Source organism: Protopterus annectens, chromosome 11.part0 (assembly GCF_019279795.1).
Source record: "Protopterus annectens isolate FY-2018-M chromosome 11.part0, PAN1.0, whole genome shotgun sequence".
NCBI lineage: Eukaryota > Metazoa > Chordata > Ceratodontiformes > Protopteridae > Protopterus > Protopterus annectens.
This window is the reverse complement of record NC_056745.1, coordinates 225,149,355-225,171,075: the sequence shown is the minus strand read 5'-3', so window position 1 is coordinate 225,171,075 and position 21,721 is coordinate 225,149,355. Positions and strand designations below refer to the sequence as shown.

General features: G+C 37.4%; 1 protein-coding gene across 1 annotated transcript in view; it reads left to right on the top strand.

Annotated features, from left to right (window-relative positions):
- The window catches only part of PLXNC1 (plexin C1), a 735,616-nt gene that overhangs the window by 487,868 nt on the left and 226,027 nt on the right, over nt 1–21,721 (top strand). Inside the window, exons 25-26 of the mRNA XM_044087647.1 lie at nt 14,569–14,749; nt 17,964–18,067. Of these exons, the coding sequence (XP_043943582.1) occupies nt 14,569–14,749; nt 17,964–18,067 (285 nt within the window). The remainder of the gene's footprint in view (nt 1–14,568; nt 14,750–17,963; nt 18,068–21,721) is intronic.

Genomic DNA, 21,721 nt, shown 5'->3' with positions numbered 1-21,721 from the left:
TGCACACAATAAGCCATCCTGAAGTAGCTCACACAAATACCTCAAGACTAGAGGAATGTTAACCTTAAGGGACCCCCTGTTCCCATTTAGGCACCACTTAGAAAACCTCATCTATTTCTAAACATAAGTGAGTAAGCAGGTTTTATGACCTTCTTTAACTTTTGTTGCAAATCCTCATGAAACAGGTACCTAAATGGAGTTAAGATTGAATCATCCAGACTGTTAGTTGCAGTTTCTCCAAAATGGGGTATACCAGTTGCACTAGAGACTGTGTGAACAAATCCAGAGTGTGAGGAAGTCTGTGGTAATTGTCGTTGCCATTAGAAGGAGGTACTGAGCTTGCCTGTACTAGTAGGGGGTCACCACAATGATTTTGGTATTTCTTTCTGAACCTGCTTGAGAATCACTGGAAAGGGTGGAAATGCATCGAGGAACATTCCTGCCCAAGGAATGAGAATGTGCCTGTCCGCCAAGCATGGATGCAAAGATGTCTGGAACACAATTCCTCCAGTTGTCTGCTTTGATAGGAGGAAAACAGATCTATTTGGGGTATTTCCCACATCACTACTGCCTTGAGCTACCACTCGTGTGAGCCTGCCTAAGATATGCTTAGTGTGTCTGCTGTGGCAGGATGCATGATGCCTGAAGAGTTATAGAATGCTGAAAAACCAGCTTCCAGGCCATCATTGCAAACCAGAACTGAGGGGATGACCTTATACCCCCCTTTTTTGAGATACCACATCACCATGGTGTTGTCCGTAACCACCAGAAGGGGATCTAGAGTCCATAAATGGTAAAGGGCTTTAAAGGCATGGCTCACTGCCAGCAGTTCCTTGATACTGATATGCTTCTGTGCATCCTTAGACCCCCAAGTGTCTTGCACCTGCACTCCCATTGACACGTCCTCAAGTGATGTCAGATGAATTTGTCTGGATAGAGTGCTGTGAAACAGGAGGGAAGAAGAGAAATTCTGGATTGATACTCAGCTGTACTCTCCACCATTGTAACTCTCTTCTGATGAAGGGCAACACTGGTATTTTGGATTCCAGTGAATGCAGGTGCTGAGTCCAACAACTCCAGACATACCACTGAATTTTCCTCAGGTGAAGATGGGCAAGTGGCAGCCTGATAATTCTGGATACCATAAGTCCTAGAATTTTTAGGAATTTTCTTGCCAGGGTGAAGTTTCTCTTGGAGAATTCCTGAAACACCATCTGATAAGACAGGACCTCATCTTCAGGAAAAAAATACCATGCTTTTGTCAGAGGCAATTAAGCATCCCCGGAAGATAAGTCTTTGCAAGGGAATCAGGCATGACTTCCAAAGATTCAACTTGAACCCTAGGTGCTAGAGTAAGGTCAAGACTGTCTCTAGTGATTCCAAACTCCTGGATACAAACTATGCTCAGATTAGCAAGTCATCTAAGTAAAAAAAGATCTGAATCTCAAGAGTCCAGCAGTGAGGCAGTGCTGGATAAAGGCATTTGTTAAACATTCAAGGCACAGTGGACATCCCAAAGGGCAATGCAGAGAAATGATATCTGAAATCACAGATATCTCCTGAAGTGATGAGTATTTGGGATATGGTGATATGTGTCTTCATGTCCAAGGCACTATGAAGCAGTGGTCCAGCAAGAAAGAAAGCATAGTCTGTAGGGTGAGCATCTTTAACTTGGGGACCTTGACAAAGGTATTTCGAAAGGATAGGTCCAACACTGGTCTTCACTTCAGCTCATTTTTTTCCTTTGGAGCCAGGAAAATTCTGCAGTTCATACCTTTCATTTTTTCTGAAGGAAAGACCAGTTCTATGACCCCTGAGTCCAGCATTTACTTGAGTACAGGAGGAAATCCTTCCATTGCCACCTGTAACCTCTGCACCCATTTATCAGAAACTACTGATGGACAAGCCACCCTGTTGAGAAATAACTTTCAAGACGTTACCCAGTGAGGATTTTGGAAAGATAGGTACCATGCCTCAGCACAGTCATAGGCTATAAGGGAGGCTATCCTTTTTGGGAAAAGAACCTCTCTTATTAGGTTTGTCAGAGTTCTCATCCTGCCATTTCTGTTTGGTTCTTTGGCTTTTGCTCAGCTGGGACTTCTTGAGCAACCAAAAAAAAATATCAAAAAAACAAAACTTATCCTGCTTAATGGAGTGAAACTTGGGAATATGGAATATTTTAGACATTCCTTGCATCAGTTTACTTCGGTCATCGTAGTGTTTAAGGATCTGATTACAGTCAAGTGGAGCATTTAGACTCTCATTTTTTAACTCATCAGAAATATTTTGACTGTATAAGCAGACATAACTCCTTATCACCACACAAGTTGCTCATTACTAGAAATGGTATCGACCCCCTTCCAGAACATTCTTTAAAGCATGTTTAGACACTTGAGAAACAATGGGCACAGATATCTTTGACATAGACTTTTTGTACTGCAGGGAATGACACAGGGAATTCATCTATACCATGCATTCACCTCAACACAAACTGACATAAAACACTGGAAGTTAAAAACAGACCTAAACCCTGCCAGCATTTAGGAAAAAAAGAAAATATCTGTTTGGTTTTCTGCACCTATTCATCCTTAGACGAAGCTGACAGATCATACTCTGCCACTTCTGAAATATCAGATTCTGAATCTCTTTCAAAATCAGGATTTCTGGATGGTTGAACAGGGATGTGAGCCCCAACATTATTCATAATCCAGGTTTGCACCCTGTAATCAACTGCCTGAACAATACCATAGCCACCTCTTCAGGTGGAAATCTAGTCAGGTTCTGTTGCCTTATGATGTGGTGGATCTTCTGGGGGGTTTTTTGCTAGTGGAAGAATCCCTGGGGGAAGATGCATCAACACTGGCAACAGATTCTGCACCCCTGACTTCCCTTGTGCCTAAAGAGTTTGGTTTTCCCATACCTAAACCAGACACTGATACAGCCCTGGAGGATGTGTCTGACACTTGTGACACAGTTTTGTACTAAAACTATACTGGGGAATTGGAGACAAAAGAAGATGGGTAGTCCAAAGGCCTGCTTAAGGCTTCTGTGGCGTCACAAGCCATAGTCTGAGAAATATTTCTTGACTTATTTGTATGTTTTTTAAGTGCACAAGGAGTAGATGGTGGAGAGAAGGGGCAGTAGATCTGAATGCATAAGTCAGGGGACAAGAAACTATTTATCTCATTACCAAAAACTGACTCCACAGTCAGCCCAGTTAAAGGATGGACAAATCCTACTATTGTCTCCCTCTAAACAGTAATCTAAAGACTGTTTCTGTAGGACACTATTCTGAACACTGCACTTGGAAAAATGACATTATTTTCAGTAACACGGTTCAAAACAAAAAATACATGTCACAAAATTTCCCCAATATTAACAATTAATGGCTACTTTCGGCACCAAATGGTTAAAGCAGCCCAAAACATTATTAAATAAGAAATAAACCATAAACTGATGAACAATTCATGTCAGAAATATTTAACATACAAAAAATGCCACCAAGATCTTGATTTAGATGAAAAAAATCATTTAAAATCCTGTAATCCTGCTCAGTCACCTCAAAACCCTAAAGAAAACTGCAGTATTAGCACGCTTTCCTGTTAAAACTCCAAATAAAGCTTTTAATCAACAGCATAGGCTTTACTGTTCTAGTCAAAGTAAAAACAGAAGCATTAAAACATTTTGAATCAGAAAAAAAACAGTTAAAACAGCAGAATACACTGTTCAAGTACTACTAGAAAAAGGCAGACAAAGGTTTCTTATCTGAGCTTAGCTGAAAATCCAAAGGTAGAAGCAGTCTTCTCAGAGATCATTCTCTTACTGTTGCACTAGAAAACTGTAAATGTCCTGTCTGTGGGTCTGAAGGGCAGTCCCTGTACTCTCAGGTGATTGGTCCATCACAACAAGAAGGGGGAGGAGCTCTGAGTTTTGGTAGATTGGCACACATAGGGTAGCAGGGCAATACTAGCCATATGGCAGTAAGGTGGTGTGTTTGTTGAACATCTGAAGTGTGTCAGCTGGCACTAAGGGATTTACTGAGGAATTCCAAATGTAACGGTATGTTCCACGTTTAGTTTTTTAGTCTGTCAGTTAAATGATATGTTTTGTACTCAACTTCATAGTCTTTCAGTATACCAAATAGAGCTGCAATAGAATCATTGACAAATAAAGATGAAAATGTGAACATGCCACTTCCAAGAAGCAAACATAAACTACTTATTAAGCAGAAAATCTGTAACTGGTGAGCTAAATTTAACAAAGTCTTCCCAGCTCATCTCTAACCTTCACATAAGAGTGTGGTCACACTTACACTAACATTCATTTTATATAATGATATATAATTAATACAATTCCTATTCTGTAGTAGCATGACTTCGGATATTGGAAAACAGCAATGTTTTTCATTACAGTCCTTCACTAGTAAATATTGAAATCCCCTGCATGAAACAGATTATCTACTGCTTTGTATTAAGGTGCCAAATATGAATCCTGTATATGAAGCAATGCATACACAGAAACATGCAGTTCATAAGAAATGAACTAAACATATATAACAAACAATATGTCTTGAAGAAATCTAAACATTTATATATCAAAGTTACATTCATTACCTGATACCTACTTTACACTTTTCAGAGTTACATGGCAGACAATACTTTTCCCCTGCAAACACCGAGTACATGGGGGGGGGACTAATCCTGAGCATGATGTTACTCCATCCCAGGTTGCACACAGACACACTCGCATGCTGCAGGTGTACCTGTGGGTAATTTAAATGATCAGTAATTCACCAAACAGCATGCCTTTGAGATATGGAGAAAATAGAGCACCAAGTTAAAAAAAAAAAAAACATTGGGATGTTGGGAGGATAGAAGGAATCCCAGCCAAGAACAAAACCAGAGAACCAAGAGTTTTGGGAAAGCAATGCTAACCAGCGTATCACTGTGCTGACCTGACATAACTATGGTTCCATAGTGCACACCTCTAAGATTTACATGCTTGCTGTTTCAGAAGATGACTCATTAATTTAAATCACTATTAAATGAAATGGATATCAAAGGAGAACTGGCGGCATCATTCATAAAACAATGAATTTGCACAGAGTGCACATCTCATCTCATTACTTCACAAATCAGGAAATAAATTTAGATAAAGGGGTGCAATCACAGACACTTATAAAATATTAACACTTTCTTCCCAATATTTTATTTGATTTAGCCTGCACTGCTAAATCAACCCTGCCAGGTTATTGCTATGTAGATGTCTTCCTATAAAAACTGCATTACCTGTCATTGATATTACTACATGCTATGGTGTTCAGTTGATTTGCTCAATGTCTAGTGTTGTAGCCCACTAAATCTGTGATACCACTCATTCTGGTAACACTGACTCTGTATGTGTCTCTAATGACCTCTCCTTTCTGTACCAATTCTTATTCATCTATGTATAGACAGGTTTCAGACATTTGCCATGTAACTTACGTCATGCTTGAAAAGAGTTGCCAGACCAGGGAACTTGCCCATTTAACAGATGTATAACTAAATATATACAAATCGTGGCTAGTGGGGAAGGTGTATCCCACTTGATTATTATGATGATCATGGAAGCCATTTTGCATTTGTGAGACTGTTGCAGTGGTGTTCCTTGGGGGGGGGGGGGGTTGTCAATGTACCAGCAGATTTTCTTGAAGATAGTTTGAAATGTTGCCCAGTTTTTGTTTGGGGAGAAGGCAAATAGAAAAAACGTCCATATCCCAATTGAGCTAGTACAACACCCTTTCCTGTAGCAGTATTGCAGACATGGAGAGAAACTGAGAGAGATTTGTGTGCCCAGAAAAGTGGACTGTTCGTTTTGGATATGAGTTTATTAAAATGGTTTTGGTTGTTGAGGGATTGATTGAGCCAAATGTCTATATATCTGAAAGATGCTATTGCTTCAAAAAGGTTGTTAGAGAGGTCAGTAGTTTGGAGGGCTGTAGAGCAATGCTGTGCTTTCCTTAATAATATGTTTTCTTAATAATATGTTTTGTTAATAATATGTGGCACTAGCTGCTTACCGTAATCATCACTATGACAAAATTAAAAAATTAGGTGAAATGGAGCACAAACCTGAGCCAAAATCCAAGGCATTTAAGAGGCATGGCATATATTTGTACAAGTAGATAATACATTATGTTATCCAGTGAAGAATGTTCCCAGAGTCATTTCAGAACAGCAAGTTTTATTTAGGGTAATTTAGTACAATGTAGTAAACCATCTGATCTGCATGCATCTTGAAAGAAAAAGAGCTGTTCTCCTTCCTCGCCTTCCTCTGTAGATGAGGAATTCTATATGCATCAGACAGTATCAACCTTTGGGAATGATATTGCTACTAGTGTCCAGTGGTCCCTTCCCTATACCATCCCCCAAATTAAATGTTTAGTGAGGGTCTATTGGGAAAACACATAAACAAAATTAGGGAAAAATTAAATAGTTCTTACCATCAGTCTAAATAAAGTTAACAAATATTGATAAATAAGAACTAAAACTGGAGTATCCAAAAGTAGAAAAGGAAAATGAAATAAAGAACAGTTACAGACAGTACCCCATAGCGCCTATCATGCACCCCACTCGTCATCATGATCATGGGCTAGAAAAGAGAAAAAAATGCTGAGATAGGTTAAGTGTGCCAGGTGCTAGTTGTTGGTGAAGGGACTTTTGGAGAGGTGGATATACAGCTGAAAAAGATTGAAGATGTTAGAAGGAGTTACAGCTCAACAAAACAGAAGGAGAACTCAGGCCCATGGTATTGCAGCTAAAAAGGAATGAAAGAACTCATATGAAGTCCAAGGGGGGGGTGGGTGTAGTGAATAGAAAAGGGGTTTCAGGGAAGAAGAGACAGGAAGAAAAAAACAAAACATAACGAGGATGAGATGGAGAAGGGATACCCAGGGTGGAGAAGGCTCGGGAGGATATTAGTGATGGAGACCAGGATCGGGCAGCAGGATGCATGCAGGTGCTGTTGCAAAAGGTTATATAAACAAGGAGCTGAGAAGACAGAGAATTTGGTTCTCAGGTACAGTAGGGAAACTGGATGGAGTGACACATCTATGGAGGCAGCCAAGGAAGATAAGGCAAAATAAACCAGAAGTGGGATGCTGGTCAAGCCTAGAGACCAAGGAGATTGCAGGGATGGCTAGAGTGTCTTCATGATTGAAAATTTGATCCAGAAGGATTGTACATGGTGAAGTACAGCAGTATTAACTAACCAGATTTTAATTAACTCTATACCTAGACTGAAGCTAGATATGGCTACCCCAAAAGTGGGGATGCTCTTCATAATAAAAATGGAACCCACATGTAGATATACACATGGGTACAAAGAACTCATTCAGGAAACAGGCGAGGTACCTCTGGATGGCATATACAGAAGAAGTGAATATTTGGATCGGCGTGTAATCCTTGGATCAATTTTACTGAACCATGTTTATTGAACTGCAGTGATTTGTGTTACCTCCATATTCACAGACACAACAGTATGAAAACTAGCACTGAAGTAAATAATTTTATTTGATTAGCAGTTGGGCAAAATTTGTTTTATTATCATAAATTATCACAAGTACATTTTCACAGTGCAAAAAGAGGAATTGAAACAGATGACTATTATAAAAAGATATCTTCAAATCTGAGAGGCTTTTAACAAATACAAATGGTTTTAACTTGTATTGTGCCAGTGACCTGGGTCATGACTGAAAAGGATCTTGCATAAGTCCACCACTTGCTTAACAAACAAACTGAAAGACACACAGACAAACAGAAAAATAATTAAATAAGTAACGGTGGCACAATGGAAAACAAAAACAAGAAACATTTAAAGTTTAAGCCCACAAAGAATGAGAAAGAGATTTGTCGAGATTTCTAACTTGCCAGTATTTGAACTTTAATATCCCAGAAATAACCTCACTCTAGAAGAAAAAGGTAGACATCTTCCAAAACTTGCAAAGGTATCAGTTATAACAACAGAAGCTAGAGTACCTGTTTTATTATCATAAAACATAGATGAGTAAATGTGTGATATGCAGAAAGCCATAACAGTACTAAATACGATATGTACTACAGAAGCAGACAGATAGATATGCTGCCCTAAAAACATATAAAATAAAAGGAAAGTTCAAAAAAGTAAAATACAAAGAATACGCGCTCCCTCATGTATTATACTATGCTAAGAGCGCTAGTCAGAAACTTTGGCTTTAAATATATTAGAAGAGAAATAAAGACAGGTAATACAGTCATTCACCAGTGGTAGGCTAAAGAAAGCATTAGGTAAGAAACTGCTGAATTATGCCATGTCTTTTGTTGTGTCTTTCGGCTTTTCCCATTTAGGGGTCGCCACAGCAGAACTCCGGTCCGCTAATGATTGGCAGTAAATTTTTACGTGCCGCCATATCCCTTGAAATTTCAGAAAGTTGGGTAAAGATGACTAAGGAATGATAATATAAATGTAAATAAGGTAACAAACAAAGCAAAGAAATAGAGCTCATGAAGAAATATAAAGGACATTGAGAGAAGCAAACAGAAAAGAAGTGTTTGTGTCACAGAAAAGACGCAGTGTTACAAAGGACAGTGCAGATATTACGGAGAACAATAGCTACATATGGCACAGTTATATGCAAAGTGTAAGAGAAAGAATCATTTTGCTAGAATATTCAGAAGCGGAAGTATTAGTGATAAATGATTATGGCGAGAAAATTTTCAGAGACAGATCTAGCCAAGGCATAGTAGTAGGTTATATACAAGGAATATGTCAAAAAGCAGTTATATGGAGAATGATGACAGAGATTAATAAAATAACGTGTATTCAATATAAGTAAAATAGTCACTGAGGTACTCCTATTAAACAAGGAAGTCAAACAATAGACTCAGTAGTGAATATATCAATAAATGAGTTATACTATCAGCAGGCTAAGGTCATAGTCAAAACCGCATAAAGTGAAGTAAGTGGTTTTACTTATTAAAGGGTCTTGGGACCTGTCGACCTGACACAGATCCTTTTAACTAATTAAAATGTAAACAAATAAATAAATGCAATACATATAAAATAAAAACAACACTTCCAATTACACCTACTTAGAAGAAGAAGCAGATGTTAAAGTAAAAGAGTAAACATAACGGCAAATTTTCAAGAGCTAGAGGGAAAAGCATTCCGTCTGCTGAATTACTTCATAGAAAAAAGTGTTTGACAGGTAAAGGTACCTACTTAACCCTGTACAGCTAAAAGACATAAAAGAAAGTAAATAAGAGTGTAAACATTGACAAATGGAAGCAGAACTATAAGAATTAGCATAAGAATGAATCGGAAACAAATGCACACTGTTTGTCTTGTCAAGCCAATGTAGGTCACAATATGACTGTTCAAACAGAACTGCAAGAATGTGCAAGAGATGTGTGATTGTGTCTGCACATTGATGTATTTAAGCTAGACTATAACAAAGAATGCCTATTTGTTATTGATGGCTACTTAACATTCTTAGACAAAGAATCAATATTTTATGCATTGCTTTGTGCAGACATTTTTTCTGCTTCTTAAAACATTTACTACTTTTTACTGTTTACTACATTAGAACTTGTAGAGATAGTAGAGACTGATAGTGGTCCATATTTTAACAGCCACCAATTTCTAGGGCTTAGCAAAGGCCAGGAAATTGCAATTTCTGGGATCTAGAATGCTTAAAAAGCAACATGCATAGGAGGAGAGAATGAATACATTAATTATGATCACTAGGTCTATATGACTGGCAAGCAAAACCCACAATCAATAAATGTACAGTTGTAGGTTTCCATAATGAAGATGAGAGTTTGTCTCATGTCTTCTGCATTTTATCCCTATTAGCTAATTTTATTTTCAGGGTCCATCCAACTGCAATAAGAATTGTATAGTGTTAACAGCCATGCTGTGACGAGTAATACAATCCACTTCTTTTTGGATATTCTTGATGCAGACATGATACACTATGAGCTATAGCATTTGCTTGCCATTAGGCAGAACAAAACAAGTCTATAGTTCTTTAAAATATAACTGAACAAGCCAGGTTTGCAACCCCATCCCCATTCGGCATTTTAAATGTGATCACAAAAACGTCTGGTTCAAAATATTCAAGGCAGGTGTGTTTTGTCATAACTCTTATGATTCACTTTACATATGAAGTGATCTTTAGGAGCTACAAAGTGTTCTTTCAGATTGGGGCAGTGTAGGAAGTCAGTTGAGAGTTTTGCTGCTGTAGTGAAAAACTAGAGTACCTGGGCAGATCTGAAACTAGGGCAGGAAGGGTACCTGCAAACAGAGTAACATCAAAGAGTATAATATTCTGCATCAGGGTGGGCAGGAACAGTACATGTAAACAGAGTAACATCAGAGAGTATAATATTCTGCATCAGGGTGGGCAGAAAGGGTACTTGCAAACAGAGTAACATCAAACAGTATAATATTCTGCATCAGGGCGGGCACCAGGCAGGAAGGGTTCCTGCAAACAGAGTACCATCAGAGAGTATAATATTCTGCATCAGGGTGGGCAATAAGGGTACCTGCAAACAGAGTAACATCAAAGAGTATAATATTCTGCATCAGGGCAGGCAGGAAGATTTCCTGCAAACAAGAGTACCACCAAAGAGTATTATATTCTGCATCAGGGTGGTAAGGAATGGTACCTACAAACAGAGTAACATCAAAGAGTATAATATTCTGCATCAGGGCAGGCAAGAAGATTTCCTGCAAACAAGAGTACCACCAAAGAGTATTATATTCTGCATCAGGGTGGTAAGGAATGGTACCTACAAACAGAGTAACATCAAAGAGTATAATATTCTGCATCAGGGCAGGCAGGAAGATTTCCTGCAAACAAGAGTACCACCAAAGAGTATTATATTCTGCATCAGGGTGGTAAGGAACGGTACCTACAAACAGAGTAACATCAAAGAGTATAATATTCTGCATCAGGGTGGGCAGGAATGGTACCTGCAAACAGAGTAACATCAAACAGTATAATATTCTGCATCAGGGTAGGCAGGAATGGTACCTGCAAACAGAGTAACATCAAAGAGTATAATATTCTGCATCAGGGTGGGCAGGAATGGTACCTGCAAACAGAGTAACATCAAAGAGTATAATATTCTGCATCAGGGCGGGAACTGGGCAGGAAGGGTTCTTGCAAACAGAGTACCATCAGAGAGTATAATATTCTGCATCAGTATAATATTCTGCATCAGGGTGAGCAGGAATGGTACCTGCAAACAGAGTAACATCAAAGAGTATAATATTCTGCATCAGGACAGTACAGCACTAGGAAACATTTGTTTTTTAATTATTTTAACTATATTATATTTGCTAAGGGCCTAGGTGCACTGGTCCATATAATCTCCTCTGGTATTACTCAGGCCAAGAAGGCCAAATAACATAATTTGAATCCACAAACATCTGCACACAATCAAAGCAAATCAACTGGAGAGTCATTTGGCCTACATGCTTGTAAAACAAGAAGATAATTAGATAGGAAAATAAGTCTTCACAAATAGAATCTTTCATTTATGGCATTTCATTGAGCAGTACTATAAAGAAAATATAAAAGAGTAATTTAGCAAAGACTATTCAAGCCCAAGTGAAGGAAGTTTGAAAAGGCCTAAAAGGTTAAGTTTTGGAAGTGCTGAGGAATCACTGGGAAATTACTACAGAAGTATACATATCGCCATACATAGTTAATACATAAAATGTATGTTAACGTATGCATAAAGACGAATATGCATGTATGATTAGATGCCTGTATACATCATATTTGGGGGCTGGATGCTAGGAGGCTAGTCTTGTTTTGTTAGAGAAGAGGATGGGCTTATTGGGGTTAATATGTTAATGACAAGCAGGCTTATTCTATGCTTGGTTTGTAAAGCAGTGGCATTGCTGGGATAGTATATATATTTTTTAGAGCTTTGTGGGAATTTGTGACTTATATCTATGACTGAGTGCTGTGTTTTCCTTGCTTGCATTTTTGAAACCAAACAATTTAGTAAAATGCAATTTTAGTATTTCATTTTCACATTCTTCAGCTAGCCTTTTTACTATTAAAACTAATAGGTTAAGCATTTTTTTCAATGGAAAATATTTTGTATTATCACATGCTGTTTGCTAACTTATATATTATAAACAAAATATTTGACCCATAACTGAAATTAACATTTGACTATTCCACACATTTGACTTTTATTTACATAAGTAATCTTAAATATATGCAGATACTTTTATTTGCTCACAAAAGTGCTTTGCCTATCCAGAGAAAAAATGGCTGTAAATAGTGAATTCATTATATAACCACACATGTTTACGGAATTAGTCATGTAACCACGCATATTTACAGAATTAGTCATATTCAAAAGGATAAAAAAAGAAGTTGATAAAATGGATTATTTTATGACTGCTAAAAAATGCAGATACTTGTATACATATAAGTATATATCGAATGATCTAATACAAGAATGATTGCAACACAGGCAATTAATAAAATTAACCTAACTTTCACACTGTGAAACACACTGCATACTCAGAATGCACATGCTTCCTATAATCTGCTAATCCCAGCGCACACACATAACAAGCAAACAAAAAATGCCCTAAAGGCAGATTCCTTTTAGTTTATATATACCAGCTCTGAGATCACTCAACAGGGCATATTCCCAATCCCTGCCATATAAGAATCTCACACAAACCACAGTTAGCATCTTCCAATCAGCTGTGTCTTCGCAACCATATAAACATGTGATCATTCCCATTATGAGAGATTTTGAATAGCCTTTATCAATCTTAAGTAATATCAGTAAGCATTTTTCTCTTCCACATATACATTCAAAGACTTTTTAAACGGTTCTACAGAGATTCTTAAGAAAATATGAGTGCTGATTCTATTTCGGTAATATTCTCTTAGTGAATATGTTTCTCTTTTTGCTGCTTCTTATGTTATTTACATGCAATCATTAATCCTATTTTAGGAAACATGTACTTTAGTAAATGGGTCTATATCAAAAGACTGAAGAGGCATTTAATCAAACACCTCTTTGTTGACACATAAAGAGCGAACGCACTAAAGCGCAAATGCTCAAAACAGCAATTTCTTTCCCTGGGAAAGAAATCACTAGTATAAACACACACACACACACACACACACACACACACACACACACACACACACACACACACACACACCCACACCCCCCTAACTAAATATACCAACTCCGAGATCACACTACAGTGGGGAAAGGGGCAAACACATGGGGATGGCCAAGCAATTTCTTTCCCTGGGAAAGAAATCGCTGTTTTGATTGTTCGCACTTTAGTGCATTCACTCTTTGTGTGTTGATGAAGAGGTGTTCGATTAAATGATTCTTCGGTCTTTTGATATAGACCCTAATAAATAGGTGAAGCTAGACATTCCCTTAAAAGTTCATCATATTTCAAATTGCAGACCATTAGTAAGTCACCATAAAGCTGTTTATATGACAGGGAATACGAATTAACATCTCCAGTGTTGTTCAGGAAGGATAGATGTAAAGTCTTTAGAACTTTTTAGTAAAGGATCTCTATACCATATGCAACATATCATAATTCTTTTTATTCTTATTATTAGCAGTAATAGTAGTAGTCTTTATGAAGGGGACGCTAATGAAGCCCCATTTTCAAGATGTCATCTTGTACAATTGATATGAATTAGCAGTAAGAAGTCCAGCTCTTTGGAATAGACTAACTAAAAGCTTATCATTAGTTGTCATTCAAATCCATCTCCTTTTCAGCTTTTAACTAAGCACTGAGTACCGATACAATATTTATATTGAAAGTTTTTATGATCAATGTACCTGATTTTAATCCTTCAGAAGTGAAATTCATATTAGAATTAACACAGCACTGACTAGTTTTAAGTCATCTGCATTTTTTTTTGTGCTGTATACCAGGACTATAAATATGTTTAAAAGGGTATACTTTATACTGCTGTACTTCCACGTTGTCAAAACTCAGAAGATCAAGTCTACAAAAGTGAAAGCCTGAAACATCAAATTGTGGCAGTAGGTGTTGGTCAGATCACACTACAGTGGGGAGTAGGCTTTTGCCCTTTTCCAACTGTCGTGCAATCTCGGTATTGATATATATTTTTAGCAGGGAATGTGGGGGTGGGATAAATGCCCACATAGGGCACTCCAGGGGCTTGCCCCTGTAAAAAAAAATATATATTTTTTTATGTTTTATGTAGTTCAATGTTTTATTGAGTTTTGATTTTGTGGACTCAGTCTTCTGAGTGTCAATGATGGGATGGTTCTACAGTGTAAACTCAATTTCTTTAAAAAGGTAGGTCACAGGTTAGATTAGCTGATATATAATATTGATGGCTACTGTTGTTATATACCAGTCTGTTTATAAACCAGTTTTTAATCCACTTGATGGTACAGAAGTAACTGTTCAATACTGATAGTAAATGTAAATTATCATTTTTGTAATTGTGTATATATACTAAGAAGCAAAACTAAGAAGAAGCTTTATCTTTTTCTCTTCCATCAGAAACTAAATGTTTCTTTTGAAATAAATCCAGTGAATGAGAACCAGGAAAGCGTGACTCAGAATATACAAGTTGAAGTTCTTGACTGTGACACCATAGGACAAGCCAAAGAAAAGATTATTCAAGCTTATCTAAATACATTTGGGTATGCCTATCGAGCACAATTGAAGGAAAGTAGTCTTGGTAAGAGCAATGAATACATTTTATAATCTGTAATCATATTCATTATCAGAAGTAATTTCAGACTGGTTCACAGAGATTGATAAAAACTACTTTGTATGTATCAAAATGTTACAATCACATATGATAATCTGAAATGCTGTGACTTAAAAGGGCAATAAAAATGACACCCTAGGATAAGCCAATGGCAAGATTATTCAGATGTTACATCGATATATTTGGATATGCTTATCAAGTAGTCTTAGCAAGGGCAATGAAATGTGTATTTGTGCATTTGTATTTGTATTTGTTAACCAGGTAGAGCCCTGCTCCACAAGGACCTTTTTCAGACACAACCCAAGAGCACTGTCTGTTAATGGGACTTGCTCAGTCACACAGCAACCAAATGATGGTTAAGGGAGCCACCCCTATGGATTACAGGAATCAGGTCATTACATCTTATAGCCTTAATCCTCTGTGCTAACAGTCAAACTAAAACTGCATAATCTGTTCATGCATCTTCATTGTCAGTGTAAACCCATACTAATGTACAGAGACAGGTAACACCTTCAGAGTATCAGACTCTTAGCATAACAATTGATAATGCTAGAATATTATCACTTGAGAAGTACAGGATAATAGTTTTTAAATGAGAATTGAAGAAACTCAAGAGTCTAGTGCAGGAGATGAAAACAGGAGTTTGGGGCATCAGGTAAGGAGGGAAAATGGGCAAGCAGTTAGCAGACTGAAAAAGAGTCAGGACATGGACAGAGGTGGCCAATGTCATGGGAGTACAAGGGTGGAACCTGTAAGAGCTAGAATATATAAGTACTATCTATGGAGGAATGGGAGAAGCAGGGAGTTGAAAAGGGTTATGAATTTTAAGTATTTACTAGACAGGAACATGAGGAGGCAAGGGATCTACTGAAAGATGGGGTTCAGTTGAGAAGGTCGGACAAGGTTTCAGTGAAGTATGCTTGGTGCAATGATAGTAAAGGTAAGTAGATTACAAAAGCTTACTAGTTGTTACATCATTATTTATATAATCTTGTTATCTTCTGATTGTTGTTTCTGGTTTGCGATAAAAAAATAATCACGTGCCTATTTGTTGAATGGATTGGATAACTGTTGCACTGCTTCTGGTAGGGAATGCCACAGCTGCCTATGAATCAGGCTTTAAGTTTGCAATATAAGTAATCTAGTTGTTTAGAGATGAACGCGAACTGGAAGATTACCTTATCAGTGATCCAGTACATTTGATAGTTAAATAACAGTCAGTTGTGAAGTCACATCACTTAATCCTTAAATAGGGTGTCTCTTTTTTGGGGGTCAGAAAAAGGAATGCTGAACATGACCAGCAAAAATTATTTTGGCAAACAGGATTGGTTGGCTGCAAGCATTGTACTAATGTGCACTAAATTGCACTCTTTTCCTATGAAATACAACATGTGGTATTTGGATAATCTGCAACTCAGAACAGAACAGTGCATTCATTTAAGTACCTTAGTGTTTGGCTGGCATATTCTTATAGGTTCATAGGTAAGTATTAGGCTAACTACCCTTGTGCATACCTATCAACTGTACAGATTTTCACAGAATGTCCAGATTTTTACCTCAAATATTTGGTATGTTTCTCATAAAATTGTGTTGTTTTTTTTTTTTTTGGCAAATCTTTAGCAAATTATTGAGAGTTGAAGTCAGAAAATAATGACATACTTTTGAGTTTTAGACTTCATACCCTTCAGAAAATTTATACTAATGCAAAACCTGTTATTCTATCAATTTTCTAAGTTTGCAAGAGCAACATTTAAAAAGCATCCATATTTTTGGGCCTTTGTCCTTCAATTTTTGATGGCTTTGTCCAGATTTGTTGCTCTAAAAGGTTGAGAGGTATGCATGAGTCATTTTATGCCTAGCCAATTACCCCAGTTAAGAATCAAACCCTGTACTCTCTGTCTATAAGGTAAACACCTTAACCATCATGCCAACCCCCAACATTTTTTTTTTAATTCAGAATGCATATTGACTCAGTCTGAAACAAAATTAAAAAGTACTTTGCTTGTACTAGAAAATCTGTATAGCCCCAGTGTTAAAACTGCACAGTCACTGGTAAAGTAATATGCTATCTTCCCTGAATATGGTGTTCTTCTAGCAACAAACCATTCATCCACTAATCAAACCATACTTCTCAACCTCAAAAACAAGTTATGCCAACTTGTAATTCTTACATCCAAAAGGAAGCATTAAGGCCTAATACAAAGAGTGACCCGTCTTGCTGTCAAAGAGAGAGCTAACTTCTTACTCTATTATGTGTTAGTTAAACTGCAGTTTATGGCTCACTGACCTCTCCTTGCACATAAAGTGCATATCAGAGGAGAAGCATGCAACCTACATTCTAGCCAGCCTGGTGCCACCAATTTCTCTGTACATAGATCCAGAATGATGAAGTGTCATAAAATGTTTTCCTACTCTGCTCTCCCTGGCATGTGCTTTACTGCTGTCATTCATAATAATCAGTAAAACCTTTCTTCATTTAATTCTTCCCTGCCTCCATTACTTACAAACACTGACTGGCCCCGAAAATCTTACCTGCCCCTCTAGTTCCTATCTATTCTTTGCCATTTGCTGCATAATGTCTTGATCTGGGTATAAATGTGTCGTGCCTGTTACTCAGTGTATTACTGCTTTATTACTCACTGTTTGCATTTATTGTATTTCTCTGTGCTTGATGTGCTCTGTTGTGATTGTATTTATCACTTTTCCTTCATTGCATTACTTCTATTTTGATATCAGTACTAGTTTGGCATCTTGTTCTATCACTTTAATTTCTTCATGCATTACTTTTTTTCATTAATACTACTATCGGCTGTTGGCCTGAGTCATAACTGAAAATAATCCTTTGTAAATCATGCAACCTTTCCATTTAATAAACATAAGTAAGTAAGTAAATAATAAATAATAATTCTGAAATGACTATAAAGGTGGCAGCAGCTAATATGTACCCAGCACTCCTGTTTATCAACAAAAAGTCACAATCATACTTTAATTTAATACTAGTCATTTAGAGCAGGTATACAAGGAATTTAGCAATGCTGTGTTGCAGATTTAAGGAATTGTGACAGAAAATTTCTTAATATTTGTATGGAAAACAATTTCATTAATTTATTTGTATGTGTTCCTAACATAAGTTATTCTGATCTGCTACTTGCTTGCTAATCAATGTTAAATGATGTCTTAGAACTTCAGACGGGACAAGAAAACAAGGAGCTTCGTGATACGGACTCCTCTTCTTTAGTTCTTGAAAATGGAATTACAAAGTTGAACACTATAGGGCATTACAAGGTAAGCCACTTAAATTAATCATCAACAAACTATGTTTTATTCAACAGTCATGACTTCTAGCATTCTTTGTTTTCAACCACTGGAATGCAAGTACCACAGGGAAGTAGGTTTGCAAGCAATAATGTAAAACTGACAGGAAATGTCTTGTGTTTTAAGCCACATAGGAAGGTTTTTATACCAACCATTCGCTGCTTTTCATGGTTCTTGTAAAGCACTCAAGTTCAGCTTTGCTGTTTCAGCTGACTTTGACCACATATAATAACTTTTCATTAACGCCAGTGTGCATGGATTTACTTTGCAGAGGTTAACCATTTCAGTGTGTGCTACATTTGTTCCTTTTCACAAGATAAACATTCTACAGTGCTGTATCTGTCACCAAACCATATCTGTGTGCTAACACAACATATATTTTAAGGTAGACCTGACCTTTTGCATACTTAACCAAGCGTACATGCAGTTATTTTGCTCTGGAATCCAGTTCCTAACAGACATTTTTAATTCCATGAAAACAGGTCATGTAGGACTTCAAACAAAATGTAAAATGTTATGGTCATACCTCTCAACGTCTTAACACAAGAAATCTGAACACAGCCTTAAATAATGGGAGGACAAAAACACAAAATTCGGAAAGATTTTAAATATTGCTTTTCTAAATTTAGAATACTGTTAGAATAACAGATTTTCTGTTAGCTTGCAATTTCTTAGGATATGAAGTCTGAAATATATGTCATTATTTAGCGACTTCAACCCTATGTAGTCTGCCAGAAAAAACACAGATTTTAAGAGGAGAAGACCAAAAATATGTGGCAAAAAATCTGGACATTCTGTGGAAATCTGGACAGATGAGTTACCTATGAACCTATAAGAAGCTGATTTGTTGGCACAATCGGTGTATATAATGTTGTTATACATACTGATTTTTAACTGATGCATGTCCTGTATTTGTATGAGATGCACATGAAGGTTACATGTTTTCAATCTGTAATGGCTACACCAGCCGCTCTTTTACTGATATGATCATAACAGATGATGTCATAGCCAGGATCAGAAGCATAGCTGGGATAGGTGAAAGAGGAAGTGCCCCTAGTGCATGGTGTCACAAGAGTGTGTTTGGCAAATGCTGATCAGGTGACAATGTAATACCAGCTTTCCATTTCTGAGTGCCATTATGTAAAATGAATCACAGCATCATGATGGCTGGTTTGATGCAGACCTGGTATTTGTGTAAATGCCCTTCAGGGATGCCAGTGGTACCTAGGTCCCTGACACCTGACCTGTTTGCAAGAGAGGAGCCTTTTGTAGATAAATTAGGACAGGTACCTTGCACAGCTGTTTTACCCTACGGCAACAGCTGAAGCACCCAGAGTGCTATAATGATCAAACCCTACCATGTAAAAATACCTTGGCTACTCCATTGCTGTTTCATTATTCAATATTTTCAGCAAGTGCACTGCAAATATTAACAGAGAGTTTCTACAGACAATAGGTTATGGCTGCATGAAATAATATTATGACCCACATGACAGTTCCCAATAAATTCATAGATGTCTCATCTTCCAGTTCAAATATTGTCTTTTATTAGGCAATGAGAGTATAACATTTAAACAAATAATACAACTCCGGTGAGCTCAGTGGAATCAGAGTAAGGAAAAGGACAGAAGCTAAGGAAGTACAAATATTCAGGACCTTAGCAGCAACATCCAAGACGAACAGCATACATCAGTGCAGAAACCAAGTGGTGTGGTTACAACAGAAGTCTGCAGCCGTGTAATCGTTTTCATCACCTTAGTAAGACTGGTGTTAAAATGAAGTACAAAAAGAAAACAGAATAATTTACTATGGTCCAGTGCTAAATGTAGCATCACAGTAATTAGAGTAAAGAAATAGTGACATTGCTGAAATCATGCAATCAGCGCTCACAATGAATGAACTGATGTCATGTGCCTCACGACATGTCACAATCAGTATCCAAATAACACAGTTCAAGCTGCAAATAGATCTCATTAGATTCCATCACCTGGCAGAACACCAATGCAGTCCACCTTTCAACATCTGAGCCAAACAAATAAATTCTGTACAAACAGATGATGAGCAGTCAAGCTGGTACCAATTGCAAAGCTGTAAAGGAATGCCAAGAATGCCAAAAAATATCAACAACAGCAGCTGGAGTGAACATTAAAAGCAACTGGCAACTCCAGTGGTAAATAAGGCCAGCATTACAGCAGCAGCCATTCTGAGATGGAAACTGACACTGGTTCTATGAACACAGCAGGAGTGAATAAAATTTGTTTGAATCCATTGTTCTGTAAGATGTGAGTCATGGACATCTTTCTGTTTTTTTTATAACATTCTTCATGTAATAAGCCCTGCAAAGCTTAGTTTTGGTCCCATCAAGTCAACAAAATTTCTTAACCAATTCACATAATCAAATCATGCTCTTATGTTACTGCTATATGTATTTCCTAGGCTCACCATCAAAAGCATATCATATAACAAGTAATGACTTAAAGCTTCTTTCTCACAATGACTTAATCAGTGACGTCATTTATTCTACCTCCTTAAGGTTAATTATGAGTTTGCAGCACATCTAGTAGCCTAGAAACATTTTGGGCTCTTCTCTCTTAAGTTGTGCTATCCTAAATAGGTGCAGATAGTGATTTGCTTGGTTAAAATAAGTATTATATAGAATAAATCAGGGGTCAGTCATCAGTAATAATCATCAACAATCAGGTATTTGGAGTCATGATATAAACTAGGTTACTTCACTGATCACTGACAGTAGAATCCACTATGTTTAAACTATTAACATTAGTACCATAACAGGACTGAGACTGCCTCACACCATAACTACACTCCTTTATGCTCAATGTAACATGTTAGTACACTCAAGTAATTATCAGAGAAAGATATTCGTTTTACAGACTTTTAACCTATTTATCTGTGTTGACCTACTAACCATGAGCAAGGTATTATACCTACATATTATTAAATAACATCTGCATGCTGTGCAAACAGAATATATTACCTTCCAAACTTCATCAGTCAAGGCAAACACATTTGTTACAAATTACCTTTATCCTGAAGGTATTCTTTGCCTTGTAGCCTGAAATGTTCTAGGAGACGTTTATAGTCGTGTGCTTGGACATGTTTATTTTTTTTTCCTGTTTTGGTTATTTTATTCACATAAATGTAAATGTCCTAACATATAGGTTCATAGGTTCATAGGTTTATACTAGGCTAACTGCCCTAGGGCATTTATAAGCCTAGCCCAAAGTTATGTGGCTTACGCCGCCCCTTATGTTAGAAATACTGTGCCCATTAGTTTGTTGTGCCTCTGTCCAGTAGTGACACAGAGATGATTCCCGGGGTAAACCTACGATCTCCCATCCACCGGTCAAGATTTCTCTTGAACAGAGCCAGCGAGGTGCTCTGCCTCACATGGACCGGGATTTTATTCCACAGCATGGGGAGTCTCTGGGTGATAAATCTATCCCTCCAGCACGTCCTATTTATATCCGTGCTAAGGTTTAAGTCTCTTGCTCTAGTGGTTTTGGTGGATTTGGATTTTTGAGGTGGAGCATGTCCATTAATTCCGGGTTGGTCATGGCCTTGTATGTCAGGCACAGGTCACATCTGAGCAGACGGTATGCAACT